The sequence below is a fragment of the Erinaceus europaeus genome, chromosome 7, assembly GCF_950295315.1.
Source record: "Erinaceus europaeus chromosome 7, mEriEur2.1, whole genome shotgun sequence".
Classification (NCBI taxonomy): domain Eukaryota; kingdom Metazoa; phylum Chordata; class Mammalia; order Eulipotyphla; family Erinaceidae; genus Erinaceus; species Erinaceus europaeus.
This window is the reverse complement of record NC_080168.1, coordinates 86,428,906-86,445,987: the sequence shown is the minus strand read 5'-3', so window position 1 is coordinate 86,445,987 and position 17,082 is coordinate 86,428,906. Positions and strand designations below refer to the sequence as shown.

Below are 17,082 nucleotides of genomic sequence, written 5' to 3'. Positions count from 1 at the left end.
TTTAGCCCTTTGTCTGATAAGTGGCATGTAAAGGTCTTCTCTCATTCTATAAGGAGTCTCTCTGTTTTGAGGGTGGTTCCTTTTGCCATGAAGAAGTTTCTTAGTTTCATATAGTCTCATTGACTGATTTTTTTGTTTTGTTTTCCTTGAGATTGGACTTGCATCATTGAAGATGCATTTAAAACGTAGATCAAAAAGAGTTCCACTGATGTTTTTCTCTAAATAGTTGATGGTTTCTGGTCTAACATCTTTTAGCCAAGGGCTTGGTGCATTGTACCAAAGCAGAGGTCTTTGGGGAAGGAGACCAGAGAGGCAACTGGAAGGAGGAGAGAGGCCTTTGGGATCCTGGTGTTTGATGTTGGAGGACCTGAAATGACTTGTAGACATCTCTTACAGGTTGATGAGAAATTGTACCCATATGTCAACAGCTGTACTGTGAACCAATAACCCCAAATGAAATGACAAAAATTAATAATAATAATACATGTGGGGTCAGAGAAAAATCAAGACTGTACAGTAGTAGTCATTAAACTCTGCCCTCCATTGAAAGGAACATCAGATTTGGAGAAAAAGTGTTCCTCTTACAAGTTTTAATATATATATGTATATATTAGTGATTTAATAATGATTTACAAGATAATGGGCATACAGTTCCACACCACTCACACCATCGAAGTTCTGTGCCCCCACTTACCTCCAGCAGTAACCACCATGGTTCTCCCAAGGTCATAAATATGGAGGGTGTGTGTATAATTTTTCTTTTCTCAGGTTCATGTGTTTCAATTCTCTATGTTCCACCAATGAGTGTAATCATCTCATAGTTGTCCTTCTACTTTACTTCATGAATCATAACCACTACCAATCCCATCCATTTCATCCCAAAGGACATATTACAGTCTCTTTTTTTATTTATTCCTTTTTGTTGCCCTTGTTGTTTTATTGTTGTTGTTACTGATGTTGTTGTTGGATAGGACAGAGAGAAATGGAGAGAGGAGGGGAAGACAGAGAGGGGGAGAGAAAGACTTCTGCAGACCTGCTTTACTGCCTGTGAAGCAACTCCCCTGCAGGTGGGGAGCCGGGGGCTTAAACTGGGATCCTTATGCTGGTCCCTGTGCTTTGTACCACCTGTACTTTACCCACTGCACTACTGCCGGACTCCTTACAGTCTTTTTTAAACTACTGGGAGTAATCCATTGAGTATATGTCCTATGATTTTGTGTGCTATGATTTTGTGTGCGTATGTGTGTGTGTATTTATAAGACTCAAATGAATGGTTTTTATTCCATTTTTAAAGTTTCCCCCACCCTCACAACTCTAAGTATTCCTCATAGGGCCACACCCCTGATATTTTACAATTTTTAATCAGGAAATGAAAAGGAGTACCAGAGAAGCACATGGGCCAACTGGGCAAAGATGGCTGACCATACATGGAAGCTGATACCCATTGGTATTCCCATCTACTGCCCTGCCTTCACATTCTTTCTGAGTCACATCTACACCTATTACAATTTGCAGGCGCTCTTCCTTTTTTCCTTTTTCCTTTTCAATGAAGAGAAACAGCACCTGACTTCCTCAGATATTCTTCAGATTCTCTTCCCTCTCTATGATGGTGCTAAAATAAAGGCTCCCGGTCACAAACGTTCCAGGTCCTAGTGGAACTGGGGTTTAGAGCCCTCTGGTCATACTCCCACTTTGGGAATATGGACCTGAATTGTTTTGGGGGTTCAGGAGGAAGGAATTCTGTCTTCTGTGATTGCTTCTCCATTGGACATGGACATTGGCCTATTGATCCATCCTCCCCTGCCTATCTCTGTCTTTCCCTAGTAGAATAAGTCTCTGAAGAGGTGAGGTTCTGGGATGCATTGGCATTCCTCTTAAAATTTAACTTATTCATGTTTCCTGTGATTTCAGAGGCAATTATTAAATTTGGGGAAACCAAATTTAGTGTCAGTGAGCCCAAAGAACCAGGACAGTCAGTGGTTATAAAGATCCCAGTGATTCGCCAAGGAGACACGTCAAAGGTTTCCATTGTGAGGGTCCACACCAAGGATGGCTCTGCTACTTCTGGAGAAGATTATCACCCTGTTTCAGAAGGTATGGGGCCCCCAGGGCTTGTGGACACATGACTGGGTCACATCATTACAAATGAGGTAACAGAATAACACAGATGTTATCTGGAGAAAAAGGAAAAATATTCAACTAAAATGAAAATAGATACACTTCTCAATTAATCTTGATAAAAACAAAAACTTTAAAGACAAGTCTAAAACTCAGTTTTATAGAAGAGAGATTTTTATCGAGTAAAAATGAGAACCATGTGGTGGCATATCTTTTTTGTTGTTGTTGTTAATCTTTATTTATTTACTGGATAGAGATAGTCAGAAATTTAGAGGGAAGGGGGTGAAAGAGAGGGAAAGAGACAGAGAGACACCTGCAGCCCTGCTTCACCACTCGTGAAGCTTCCCACCCTGCAGGTGGGGACCAGGGGCTCGAACCTGGGTCCTTGCGCACACTATAGCATACAAATATCCAGGTCTAAAGTTTCATAATTTGGTTTAATATCTATGACAATAAAACTATTATTTTTTAATGAGGAAAGATGGGAATAAAGAGAAATATCACTGGTATTTGCATTTTAAATGTTCATAGTCTCTGAGATTAATATTAAAAAGAAAAATCACTTAAAAATAAAATTCAGTATGCAATTTTAAAAGCCAATTTCATACCCCATTTTCCACACATATCTATAATATAAAAGCTACTCACATTTGATAGTGCCTGCAATCTTGTTAGTTTGACCTGTGTTCTGTCGGTGTATAAGTCCTATAAAATATGAATTTAACATGTTCCAATATTAAAGCTGCTGACAATGTCCCATAACTTATCAATTTTGCAAATTATAGTGCAGCAAATCATCTTAATAGCTTATATCTGGAATTTTTATTTGGATAAAATGGAATGGCATCAAATAGAATGGAACATAATAGAATGTTTTTGGTAAGATTAAGTGATGTTTATAAATTTTGAATTCCATTCTGCTCAGACATACACACACACACAGTGCCATATGTAAAATGTATTTCTCTTTGTGGGTCGCTGTCTAAAATGCTTGACAAAATCTTATATTCACATGTAAAAGATGGAAATATATTGCACGTCATTTCATTTATAGAAATTGAATTTAAGGAGGGAGAAACCCAACACATAGTTGAAATAGAAGTAATCTTCGATGGGGTAAGAGAAATGAGAGAAGCCTTCACTGTTCACCTAAAACCCGATGAAAATATGATAGCAGAGACACAGGTAAGTACCAAATGTAAATATAAATTTATGGCTTTGATATTTATCAGAAATGATGCAAATAAGTGTCACATTGTGGAGAATAAAATAATGCAACTTTGTACAAATTGCAAGAGATACACATATTCCCTTTTCTCTTACTAAAAATAAAATTTTTCTAATTAAATTACAATCAAGAAAATCCGATCTTTTTCCAGAAAAAAAAAGTCAGATTTGCAGAAACTCAAGGGCTAAGATTTCTAAAACACTACTCCCAGTCATCTCATTTACCCTCCCATTTCAAAAAGTCAGAGCTTTCTCTCAACAGAAAGAAAAATGTCCCCTCAGCACAAAGATGAGACTCTTAATTCAGTGCAATAGCTCCTGACATCATCCACTGAAATTCAAACAACAGCCTTCTAGTCCTTCTCACTCCCATCTGCTCATCCTTATAGAGTCAGATTCATGGCCAGAGCTCAATGACCAATACGCTATGTCCTAACATTTGCTTTCTGGCTTTATTTAATTTCTTTTGTATCACCCTTCAGATTTTCATCAAGATAAATGGGATTTTGATCTTTGAGCCATATGTAATTTTTATACAAACTGATTCTAAGAATATTTCAGTGTTTTCCCTCTCTCTGCTTAAACTTACGCTCTTTCTTTTTTTCATCCCTATTAGCATGACATTCAATGTGGAGGTATTTTGTCCTTAAATATATTTTACCTATTTGTAATCTTGACTATTGATTGTTTCTGCTGTAGTGCTAAAATAAAATGTTATTATTATTTTTTGAAACATATTAAACTCTTTGGGTGAGAGGTACCGAAATTCACTCAAATCACTTTAAGTGTACAAAGTTGTTGGTTTTCTTTTTGTTTTTTTTTTTTTTAAAGAATTTGCATATAGAGGCCAGAAAGCTCAATAGAGTATGTGCCTCACCATGCATAGAACACAGTTTCCTTCCCACTGTCAACTAATTGACTTGTTCATAAATCTTCTACTTCAAACCCAAGATAGACTTAGCTACAACCCTCACCATTTTGGGTGGGGTTGGGGGGGGAATTGGAGCTCAAATATTTCACAGACCACTTGCAAACCTGGACGTCCGTCGCTAAGGACAAGGCTACTTCAAAAGGGCCAGGAACACGTGAAACAAACCACAGAGGGCCTGTCTCTCAACAGGACTCTGGTGTGGCAGTCCTCAGCACAATGAAACCATATATTTGCCCAGCTTAATGAATATTGTCCTGCATAATTTCTAAAAAGGGTAGGAGGGAGTATATAGCATAGTGGTTATGCAAAGAGACTCATGGTTGAAGCTCCAAAGTCCTAAATTCAATCCCCTGTACCACCATAGACAAGAATTTAGTAGTGCTCTGGAATTAATTAATTAATTAATTAATTAAATAAAAATAATTTCTGGAAGCACCAAGAGTCTAGTATCCCAATAGTCACAACGACCATCTTTTCTGTCCAGGTGACCAAAGCTATTGTGTACATAGAGGAGATGAACAGCATGGCAGATGTCACTTTTCCTTCAGTTCCACAGATTGTGTCCTTACTGATATATGATGACACTTCCAGGGCCAAAGCAAATGCTGAACCCATGTCTGGCTATCCTGTCGTCTGTGTCACAGTGAGTAGGAGATGAAAAATATGTAGGGACATCATAAAAAAGAATACTTAAAATGATTATAAAGATTAACTACTGCAGTGTTGACTTTGTCATGAGGAGATAAAAGTAGAAAAATACTGCAAAGTTCAGCTTTGAGCTTTGGAAAATATGTAACAGTAATCAAATAAAGCACCCATTTTTCTCCCTTATCCAACAAAGGTTTATTAAGTAATGTGTACTCAGTGAGTTATCACATGGCATGTGTGATATCATCTGTCACTGCCAGAAAAAATGAAAAAAGTATGAACTCTGCACTGACTGAAGGTATAAAAATATGAAAGATAAGAAGTTGGGCGGTAGTGCAGCGGGTTAAGTGCATGTGGCACGAAGCAAGGACCGGCAAAAGGATCCTGGTTGAGTCCCCAGCTCCCCACCTGCAGGGGAATCACTTCCCAAGCAGTGAAGCAGGTCTGCAGGTGTCTGTAGTTCTCTCCCCCTCTCTGTTTTCCCTTCCTCTCTCCATTTCTCTCTGTCCTATCCAATGACAGCAACAACAACAATAATAATAACAACAATGATGGAACAACAAGGGCAACAAAAGGGGAAAAAATGGTCTCCAAGAGCAGTGGATTCATAGTGCAGGCACCAAGCCCTGGCAATAACCCTGGGGCAAAAAAAAAAAAAGATAAAAAGTTAAAATAAGAAAGAAAAAATTTTCTAAGAATCAGTCACAACCACTGTATCAAAAGGAAAGATATGCTCATTATGAGGCAGAATGCTTGAAATCATCAGGTAGAATTTCAGTAGTTTGTCAGATAAAAGAAGGTATTTCCAAAAAGTGATTGCAACATAGGTCACATCTAAAGGATTAGCATTAACAATGACATAGTAAGATGACTTTCTTACTTGCCTTCTCTGACTCTTAGATGATGAGCTCTTTGTAAGCAAAAAACTGGGATATAGCTGTTATATCATAACGGACTTGCTATAACAGCCTAGACAGAGAGGGCACACAATGGACATTTGTTAAATTAATCAAGCAATAAATAATCATTTGGTGTCAGGTTGTTGAGGTGCTTAAATGTTATAGCAAATAATATGGGCTTCATTTGTTGGCCAACAGGGAATTCTTACAGAATGACATGAGCAGAGGGGTTATGGTAGTATATGGTACTATGTGGTACCGTAGTACGTAGTGGTATTATGACATCAGTGTCACTTGACTAGAGAATCCCCAAATTAACCTGGGAGGTAGTGCTGAGAATAGGAAGGAAGGAGCCAAATTAAGGATTATTGCAGAAAAAAAAAAAAGGAGGAGAAGGGGAAAGAGAAGAAGGACCTGAACCACTAAATATGGGAATAAAATGAAAAAGGGGGCGGCTGATGGTGGTGCATCTGGTTGAATGCCCAGGTAACTCTGTGAGGGACCAAGGTAAAAGTCCCTAATTCCCACTTGTAGTGGGGAAGCTTCACAACTGGTGAAACAGTGCTGCAGGTGTCTCTCTCTCCCTCTCAAGCTTCCCTTCCTGCTCAGTCTCTCTATCCTAGCAAATAAAAAAAAGAATGCATTTTTTAAATATGAAAGAGGGGGGAAGAGAACAGAAAAATTCAACAACTCTGAGGATTGAAAGGATAAACCTTGTAACAATATTATTTTACATCAAGCCAGACACAAAAGTGTCTAGGTGTTTGAAATACAAGATTAGAATTCACCAAAGCTACCATGAGTAGGAAGAGAAATGTGAAAGTTATATAAGTAGTATATACGAATGGAAAAATTTGCCATGGAAGCACTTTGATAGAGAACTCGAGAGGAATCATTTCCACACTGTTCTATACCATGAGCCTAACCTACTTATTTGTTTCCTGTAGGCTTGCAACCCTAAGTATTCAGACTATGACAAAACAGGCTCGATTTGCATGAGTGAGAACATCAACAACACTCTGACACGGTACCGATGGCTAATTAGCGCCCCAGCTGGGCCTGATGGTGTGACCAGCCCCATGAGAGAAGTGGACTTTGACACCTTTTTCACATCATCCAAGATGATCACTTTAGACTCTATATACTTTCAGCCAGGCTCCAGAGTTCAGTGTGCAGCTCGTGCTGTGAATGCCAATGGCAATGAAGGCTTAGAGCTGCTGAGCCCTATTATAACCATTGGCAGGGAGGAAGGTAAGGCACTGCTGTTTTTCATAGAAGAATACCATGACTGTTTGAAGTGTTTGACCGGTGTTTAGTAGTAATTCTTCAAATTGCCCCAGGTATCCCATGATCCTCTTTAACTACTTAAAGAAAAATTGTTTCCACAAATACTCACTAGAAAGCAAAATTGTATTCATCCCACATTCTTGTTATTGCCACCAGGGTTTCAGTGTGGTACCTGCACAGCAAATCTACCACTCTTGTTGTCCCACCTTTTTTTTTAAATAGGACAGATAGAAATTAAGACAGAATGAGGAGTGAGAGAGGGGACAGAAAGAGAGACACCTGCAGATCTGCTTTATAGCTTGTGAAGCTTCCTCACTGCATGTAGAGACTGGGGTTTGAACCCAAGATCATGAGAATATTAATGTTAACCACCACCTAGTCCTTATTCTGCATTTTTTAACATCTGTTATCCCAGACATTATGATAGCCTCAAGAAAAATAAGGAAGCCTTCCTGTCCTCAAAGAGTTCATGCTGAAGTTGAAATTTTCTTTCTGGAGAGAAAACAGAAAGAGGGCAGGGGTAGATAGCACAATGGTTATGCAAAGAGACTCTTGTGCCTGAGGCTCCAAAGTCCCAGGTTCAATCCCCTGCACCACCTATAATCCAGAGCTGAGCAGTGCTCTGATTAAAAATAAATTTAAAGTAATTAATTCATTAATTTTTTAAAAGGAGAGAGAAAAAACAGAAAAACATATGCAGTGCTCTGAATGGGTCAGGAAAGGTTTAATCACAGAGAAGATGCTTAAACCTGACCTTGTAAACATCAGAGGGGGGCTCAACAGTGGCATACTCTGTTCAGTGCATATATTACTGTGTGCAAGGACCCAGGTTCAAGCCCCCAGTCCCCATGTGCAGGAGGAAAGCTTCATAAATGGTGAAGCAGATCTGCAGGTGTCTCTCTTCCTCTCTTCTCTCACTTTCTCTGTGTCCTATCAAAATTCATGAAAAATGACTCATGGAAGCATGAGAGAATGTAAACTATGCTGGAAACTATAAACAGAGAAATGGGGTAGTGTGGGGTGGGGTAGGGTAGGCAAATGATGAAGGAGAAAGGTACAGAAGTGAAGTGAGGTGGTGAGATCTGAACAGGGTGGCTCATAGGCCAGGCCAAGGCGACTCCAAGCTTGCTAGATGAGTGGAAGCTTGCTGGGACAGGAAAGGGAAGACATCCTGGTAAAGAAAGATGTATATGAGCCCATACCTGCTCATTACAGTGGGGGTCATAGTGAGTGCTGGAGTTCAGGCACATAAATCGCAGAGAAATGGAGATAGTTCAAGACAACACTAGAAAGACAAGACATCCACTCTATAAGCTTATCATTCACTTTGCGGAGGAAGTTTTTAATTAGGTCTTGGAAACAATCTATAAGATTCATTTTATAAAATCTGTATTTTCATGCACTGGTTCAGTGTTTTCATCGCATAAAGATTATATTTTACAACCCCTCACCTATATGTATACAGTATCAGTATTTATTGAGATCGTACAAGTAAGCTTTTTTGTTAGATTTAAAATATGTGGTTTCAAGTTGGAGCATAGCTCACAGGGTAAGTGCTTGCTTTGCCAAATGTATGGCCCTGGCTCCATCCCTGGCACCATGCAGGAGATGCTATAGCACTGGAGAAAGCTCAGATGCCATGATATCTCTCCTTCCTAGCTTTCTCTTTCTCTCTGCTGCTCCTTTAACTGAATGAAAAAAGCCAGCCTGGAGCAGTGAATTTGTGCATACGTAAAGTCTAATCTCAGAGGGGAAAAAAAATGCTTTCTAACCTTTCTTAGAAATAAGCAATTTTGGGGGGCCAAGTGGTGGCTCACCTGGTTGAGTGTACATGTTACAGTGTAGCAGGAACCTGGGTTTGAGCCCCTGGTCCCCACCTGCAGGGGGAAAGCTTTGTGAGTGGTAAAGCAGTGCTACTGATGTCTTTCTCTCCCTTTCTGTCTCCCCAACCCTCTTGATTTCTGCTTGTCTCTATCCAATAAATAAATATTAAAAAAAAAAAACCTTAAAAAATAAAAACAACTTTGGTGCCCTGGAAGGTGACACAATAAATAAAGCATTGGACTTTCAAGCATGAGATCTCAAGTTTGAGCCCCAGTATGGCCAGGTACCAGAGTGGTGCGCTGGTCTTCTTCTCTCCTCATCCCTCGTCTTCTGTCATAAAGAAATATATATTTAATCCATAGAGAACTCTTAAATGTATAGAAAAATAATATTGCCTTTTCCAAAAGCATCTTTCAGTGTTTCCCATTATCATTCTGTAGCACAAAAATGTTCCACCTTGGGGAGTCAGGCAGTAGCACAGCTGGTTAAGCACACATGGTGCAAAGCACAAGGACCAGCGTAAGAATCCCGGTTCAAGCCCCTGGCTCCCTACCTGCAGGAGCATCGCTTCACAAGCGGTGAAGCAGGTCTGCAGGTGTCTCTCTTTCTCTCCCTCTCTCTGTCATCCCCTCCTCTCTCCATTTCTCTCTATCCTATCTAACAATGACAACAACAATAACTATAGCAATAATAAAAACAAGGGCAACAAAAAGGAAATAAATATTAAAAAATCTTTTAAAAAATGTTCCACCAAATTTGGGGGTGAGAGTGTTTTTGCAGACACCTATCTTGGTGAGATGAGAAATTGTACCCATGTGCCAACAACTATATCGTAAATCAATAAAATTTTTCTTTCAATGTCCATTTTTCCTTTAGGTCTTTGTCAGCCTCGGGTGCCAGGAGTTGTGGGAGCAGAGCCGTTCTCAGCTAAGTTGCGCTACACAGGCCCTGAGGACCCAGAATACACAAATGTCATCAAGCTCACAGTCACTATGCCACACATAGATGGTAAGTGAAACGGATGAGCAAGTCCCCGTGTTTACTTGAATGGGTCCTCTCAGTGTCCTTGCACTGGGTCTGCAACTTGAACGTCAGATTTTACGACTTCTTTCCACTGTTTCTGCTTTCTTTCCACCCAATTTCTGACAAGTCTGACAGTTCGAGATTGAATTTTTTTTTCAAGTTACAAGAACTTGATACAGCAAAACAAAGCTTTAGTTGATGTGTTAGCTTTTATAACAGCCTCATGTCTTCAAAGCTCTTGAATTTGAACTTCACAACAAAACATTTTGCCATCTCCATGCTTACCTTAAGAGTAAAATAGTTATAATTATGCTGGGGTTTCATTCATCTCTTAGAAAGGTTGCTGTATAACTCAGACATTCCTTAGATACTAAAGTAAAATTTAGGAAATGTGACAAGCAGTGTTTTATTTGGTATTCATTCTCTCTAAAGAGGGAAGCTTGACTAGGACATGTGAATCAGCAACTTAATCCTCACTGTGAATGTTTCCCAGTGGACAGAAGACACTGTCAAATTCTGGTCTCCTCCATTCACTTTCTACGTGGAGGAAATGGTTAATAGTAATGCTATGACTTGCTGGTAATGCAATGGTTGCAATTCCCATAGGCATGCTCCCGGTGATCTCTACTAAAGAGCTTTCCAACTTTGAGCTCACCCTCAGCCCCGATGGCACGAGAGTGGGGAACCACAAGTGCTCCAACCTCCTGGATTACACTGAAGTGAAAACTCACCACGGCTTCCTGACTGATGCTACAAAAAATCCAGAAATAGTTGGAGAAACCTATCCTTACCAGTACAGCTCCACTGTCAGAGGTTCTAGCACCTTACGTTTCTACCGGAACCTGAACCTAGAGGCCTGCTTGTGGGAGTTTGTCAGCTACTATGACATGTCAGAACTGCTCACTGACTGTGGAGGCACCATTGGAACTGATGGACAGGTAAGGGGCTTTAACATCTGACATTTGGTCCTTGGGTGAACCAGTTGGTTTTGTTCAGTTACATAGACTGGGACTAAATCTGAACTTCAGTTTACCATCTAGGGGATGAGCTTGATCACTGGATACAAAAGAGTCCACTTACCTCTTTCTAGAGCAATGTGTCAAAACATATGCATTTTTAATTTTTTTTTATTTACTTTAGTGAACGAGAAAGACAGACAAACAGAGATAGATACCAGAGTACTGCTCAGTTTTGGCTTATAGTGGTGCTGGGGATTGAACCTGAGCCCTCAAATCCATGGGCAAGAAATTCATTTGTGTAATCATTATGCTGTCTCCCCAGACCAATATGTGTACCTTTAACAAGGCTGAAAATATATCCTGACATTATAAAAATCCAACTACTAACTTATCTGCAAAATGTGCATTATCATACACACACTGACACACACACACACACACACACACACATGTCATATACCCTCCAAAGTGAGGATTTTTAATTCTCTAGATCAGACTACTTTTTCTCCTCTTTCACTCATTATTTTTGTCCCTCCTTTGCCTTTTATCTTTCCTTCTACCTCCATTTCTCGTCTCTTCTATCCACCTTTTCTGCCCTCTCTGCTTCATTTCTCTTTTTTGTTTTTTGTCTCCAGGGTTATTGCTGGGACTTAGTGCCTGCACTATGAATCCATTACTCCTGGAGGCGATTTTTCCTCTTATTGCCCTTGTTGTTTATAATTGTTGTTGGATAGGACAGAGAGAAATAGAAGAGGGGAAGACAGAGAGGAGGAGAGAAGGGTAGACACCTGCAGACCTTCTTCACTGCTTGTGAGGTGACCCCCTTGCAGGCGGGGAGCCAGTGGCTCAAACTGGGATCCTTACGCCGATCCTGGTGCATTGTGCCATGTGTGTTCAACCTGCTGCGCTACTGTCTGACCCCCTCTGCTTCATTACTCTGTCACTAACATAGTCAGATGTGCTTATATAAATTCTCACTTGTGCACTCACACACACCTACCTTTTCCCCACATTGTCATCAACAAAATTGCTATTAAAATTATAGGAAAGCAAGGTCCTCATTAGTGATTATAATAAAGAATCTCAAATGTGTAGGACATAGTTTAAAATTGTAAAAAGTATTTTACCTAAAACCTATGCTCTCTCCAACCTGAACTAAACAAAGGGGTTATATAAGTAGGCTTATGCAGTATTCAGTGACACCCTGAGTATATTATGGCTTTGAAAATTTAGCCAAGGTGAACTGTAATTTTTCTCTTTTAGTCCTATGATGTTGAAATATATAACAAGTAGTGGCACGAGAAAAGTGGATGATAGCTCACTATCAGCTTACTCCTACAGCAAAGCTGTGAAACTTGGCAGGTTAAGTTAATGCTGATATTGCTTGGAAAGCCATATGTTCTACCTAAGAACTCGTGGACTCCAAAATAGTGAGACAGAATCGTAACTGCCTCCTCAGAAAGCTGCAGAATATTTCAGAAACTTGTATGGCTTTGTAAAAAAATTCCCCAATAAGAACGCAAACAGCAAGAAATCATAGAATGGCAGAAAGGTTCTGGGCATTGGGATCAGATGCAGACCTAATTTTGCTCTCAAATTTTCTGTGTTTTAGACAAGTTACTTGAGCCTTTATGAGGTCCTCTTCCCCCAACCTGCATTTCTCGTATGAAAGAAACAAAAACTCTATGCTTGGAATAAGAATTAAAATTCAGGTAGTCTAGGGAGTCGGGCAGTAGCTCAGCGGGTTAAGCGCACGTGGCACAAAGCACAAGGACTGGAGTAAGGATTCCGGTTTGAGCCCTCGGCTCCCCACCTGCTGGGGGGGGTGTCATTTCACAAGCGGTGAAGCAGGTCTGCAGGTGTCTGTCTTCCCCTCCTCTCTCCATTTCTCTCTGTCCTATCCAACAACGATGACATCAATATCAACAACAATAATAACTACAACAATAAAAAAGCAAGAGCGACAAAAGGGAATAAATAACTAAATATTTTTTAAAATTCAGGTAGTCGGGTGGTAGCGTAGCGGGTTAAGCGCATGACCCTAGAATTCCTTTTTATTTTCTGGTTTCTCTTCTTTTACTTAATTCACCCAAGCTACTAGCATGAACAAAATAGTTACAGTAGTAGTACTGCATTGCAGTTCTCACTCTTGCTAAACCTAATAGACTAGGTAGCTTCTAAGACCCCTCTTTAGTCACTTCTTAACCTCAATAATGCTTTATGTTCACCTATCAAAATGGCAGTGCTTTTGTATATGCAACCCAGATAATCTTCTCTATGGAAATCCCTACAGTTGTCTTACTTAAGCTTTGTCTTACTGTATCTGTCCATTTCTCCAGGGATCCATTTTAAATGCAAAGCCAGTGTTCTGATGGTTTCATCTCTCCAGCCAAATCCTGCTATAAAATATTTGACTAAAGTGACTAGTCTTTGTTTTAAGTCACCCTTCCTCTATTTAACTCTTCATATTCAGGATTTTTTTTTTCTTTACTATTGCCATGATAGCAAGAAAAAACTATTGCTCTGTAGTTGAGTTGCCAGTGGTTCCATCCCACTAGGTGAGTAGTGGCTCAAGGATCTTGGTTCAAGCCCCCAGTCCCCATCTGTAGCAGGGAAATTTCAGGAATGGTGAAACAGTGCTGCACATGTCTCTCTTTCTCTTTTCCTCCCCATTTCCCCCTTCCCTCTAAATTTCTCTGTCTCTATCCAAAATAAAGAAAATTAAATTGGCGTCAGGGTGGTTAGAGTACCTGGTTGAGCTCACATGTGACAATGCACAAGGACCTGGGTTCAAGTCCCTGGTCCCCACCTATGGAGGAAAGCTTTGCATGTCCTGAAGTAGTGTTGCAGGTGTCTCTGTCTCTCTCTCTCTCTCATCTCTCTCTCATTATCTCTCTTTTTTTAAACCAAACTACTGCTTAGCTCTGGTTTATGGTGGTGCAGGGGATTGAACCTGGGACTTTGGAGCCTCAGGCATGAGAGTCTCTTTGCATAGCCATTATGCTGTCTCCCCTGCCCTCTCTCTCACCTAGTTCTCTCTTAGTCACTATCACTTCGTTTCCTCTCAATTTCTGGATATCTCTATCAATAAATAAATAAATAAATATAATCTTTAAAAAGAAAGTTATGTTTTAATAATATATGGCCAGTCTAAAAGATTTCCTTCTGCACTGATTTTTCAGCTTTTATTTTTTTAAATATATATTTAGTTATTTAATTTGATAAGATAGAAATTGAAAGGAAAGGGAGAGAGAGAGAGACATCTGCAGTACTGCTCCACCACCTGTGAAGCTCCCCCTCTGCAGGTGAAATGGAATAATTTTTCAGCTTTTAAATTGTGAAAATTAATTTCAACACCTAACCAGGATGATCACCATTACAGGGATGGCCAAATTCAGTATGAATCACTGAAACTTCAGAACTTAATAATAAATTATAAAAGCCTCAGGATAAGACTAAGTTGTAGTACAATTTAGTCAAACATATAGTTGACTCTTTTGGTGAAACTCAGAGATGACCCTCTTACTTACCAATACTTTCTTCCCAGCACTTAAGTTTCTCCCTCTCCCTAGCAATTAGTGTTTTCTTACACACAAAGCCTCAGCTCCATGCACTATTTAAATATAGATAAAGAAAATATCAATTAAAATAGAAGAAATCTAGCCCTTTGAGAGTTTCCTCTTTTAGTCTGAGATTGTAGAGAAAATATCTACCAACAGTACTAACATTAGCAATGATGATGATAATAGTGATAGCTAACATATATTTAATGTTTACATTGCGAGTCTTCTAATTACTTTATAGTTTCACAATCTTAACCTCCTAACAACACTATAGTACAAGTATTTATTTTTATGTTGCTTGTAGACCCCTGCTCTTAAACACACAATGACACTTATCTGCACAGTGACTTAAATGTCTCTTACCTGGGTGAGTGTGATGGATGGATGTGGTCGAAGGTGTAAGTGTAAGAAAGGCAAATGAACTTCCCCTTTTGTTCTTGCTGCAAAAGGAATGCCCTGTCATGCAAGTGTGTGCCAGATTGGTCAAATTATCCAGATCTGTGCTTTCACAACAGCAGAGTAGTGCTTCATTAATATAAGCAGATAGGATTGCACTGGAAACACATTTCATGAGACAGCACCTGAAGGGAAGCTAAATGTGTGGTCAACACATTCTTATTCCAAATTGCAAAAGGATTTCACAGACTTCTTATGTTGGTGTAGCTAGGATGGGGAAATCCAGAAAAATAAAGATGCACACAAAACTGAATGAATGTTCCCATTGAAGTATTGTGGTTTTGGTGCCCACATGTTGGGCAACACTCCTCAGAAAACCACTAGTGCTAACTACCCACATCTGTGTGTCCTCTGCCGATTCCACAGCCGTGACAAAGTGTCTTACAGACAATGCTTTCACTCTTCTAAACCTTTTCTAGGCTTGGCACCTTAAATCAAGGTAATCACTATGCAAACAAATTTTACTAGCTGATAATTGCTTCTTTCCAGGTATAACATGATAAAGGTGTGTGTGTGTGTGTGTGTGTGTGTGTGTGTGTGTGTGTGTTAATAGTTAAAGCTGTTACCATGAACTATTGCCAAATTCCTGCATTTTTCCCTATGGTTGAAATGTTGTTTCTAACACACTCTTAGAGTGTCTTTCTGTATCCCTCTCCTTCTCACAGACAAATTGTTTGAGGTTCTGGGAGATACTAAGTTCAAAACAGAACAGTTGGTATTAAAAATTTTGCCATGCTTCCCCCCCTCCCCAGAGGAAGGTAGTTTGCTAGTAACTGTCTAATTCCTCCAAAGTAATGTGGGACAATAGTGCTGTCATTTCCTTTCCTGAGTGGTTACTCAAAATCTTCAGTAAGTGAAAGGAGAAAAGTAGCTTGTATAAACTTAAGCTCATTTACAATGCCAAATTGTGTTGATGGGTATAATTATATTGCTTTAGGTGCTAAACCTTGTGCAGTCCTATGTGACCCTTCGAGTTCCTCTGTATGTTTCCTACGTGTTCCATTCTCCAGTTGGGATAGGAGGCTGGCAACATTTTGACTTGAAGTCTGAGCTCCGTCTAACATTCGTATATGACACTGCCATCTTGTGGAATGAAGGAATTGGCAGCCCACCGGAAGCTGAACTTCAAGGTAGGTTAATAGATTTAGAAAAAAAAAAACTGTACTTTCCCTTATTTCTTAAGTCCTACCTATAAGTGAGTGAATAAATGGAATGTGGTCTATGCACTCACTCAGATGCTGAGTTCAGAAATGAACATATTGGACTATAAAGTAACATGGGTGTTATGCTAACTGAAAGAAACCTGTTGAAGAAGATATCATCTGTCTTCATCCTTTTTTTTTCTCACTGATTGCTCTTACCGTGGTTCCTTCAAATTTCACACAGGATGTGACAAAAAAGATGATCTCATTTTTTTAAGCTAGAGAGAGTCACCACAGTACTGAAGCTTCCTTCAACATTGTAGGGTCCAGACTAGAACTTGGGTTGTGTACATGGCAAAGCAGCACACTGTCCAAGTGAGCTGTTTTTCCAACCCAATCTCATCATTTGTAATAGCTGGTTAAGTGCATTTTGGGGACCCAATGCTCAGTAGTGGAGGAAAAACTAAGTTGGTGATGGGGTTGGTATACAGACACTGATTATAAAGGGATGAGAAATTGTACCCTGTGACAACTGTCTTATATTATTACTTCCTCAATAAGACAATAAAAAAGATAGAAAAACCTTATTTTAATTTTTTTACATGTATTTATTTATTCCCTTTTGTTGCCCTTGTTGTTTTATTATTGTAGTTATTGTTGTTGTTCTTGATATCGTCATTGTTGGCTAGGACAGAGAAATGGAAAGAGGAGGGGAAGACAGAGAAGGAGAGAGAAATATAGACACCTGCAGACCTGCTTCACCGCTTGTGAAGCGACTCCTTTGCAGATGGGGAGCTGGGGCTCAAACCGGCATCCTTCCGCAGGTCCTTGTGCTTTGCGCCACGTGTGCTTAACCCGCTGCGCTACTGCCCGACTCCCATTATTTTTCTTTTTTACTGTCGCTGAAAAGAACAGAAGCAACTGTTAACACATTTTGTTTTTAAATTATTTTATCAGAAAATTTCATCGTTATAACTAAATCATATCTGTGTTTCCAATTGTGCA

General features: G+C 39.6%; 1 protein-coding gene across 2 annotated transcripts in view; it reads left to right on the top strand.

Annotated features, from left to right (window-relative positions):
* Positions 1-17,082, top strand: part of FREM2 (FRAS1 related extracellular matrix 2) — a 208,379-nt gene that overhangs the window by 177,876 nt on the left and 13,421 nt on the right. For both annotated transcript variants that reach the window (XM_060194905.1, XM_060194904.1), the window contains exons 11-17: positions 1,912-2,094; positions 3,173-3,303; positions 4,761-4,919; positions 6,771-7,074; positions 9,811-9,942; positions 10,564-10,895; positions 15,873-16,065. In XM_060194905.1, the coding sequence (XP_060050888.1) occupies positions 1,912-2,094; positions 3,173-3,303; positions 4,761-4,919; positions 6,771-7,074; positions 9,811-9,942; positions 10,564-10,895; positions 15,873-16,065 (1,434 nt within the window). The remainder of the gene's footprint in view (positions 1-1,911; positions 2,095-3,172; positions 3,304-4,760; positions 4,920-6,770; positions 7,075-9,810; positions 9,943-10,563; positions 10,896-15,872; positions 16,066-17,082) is intronic.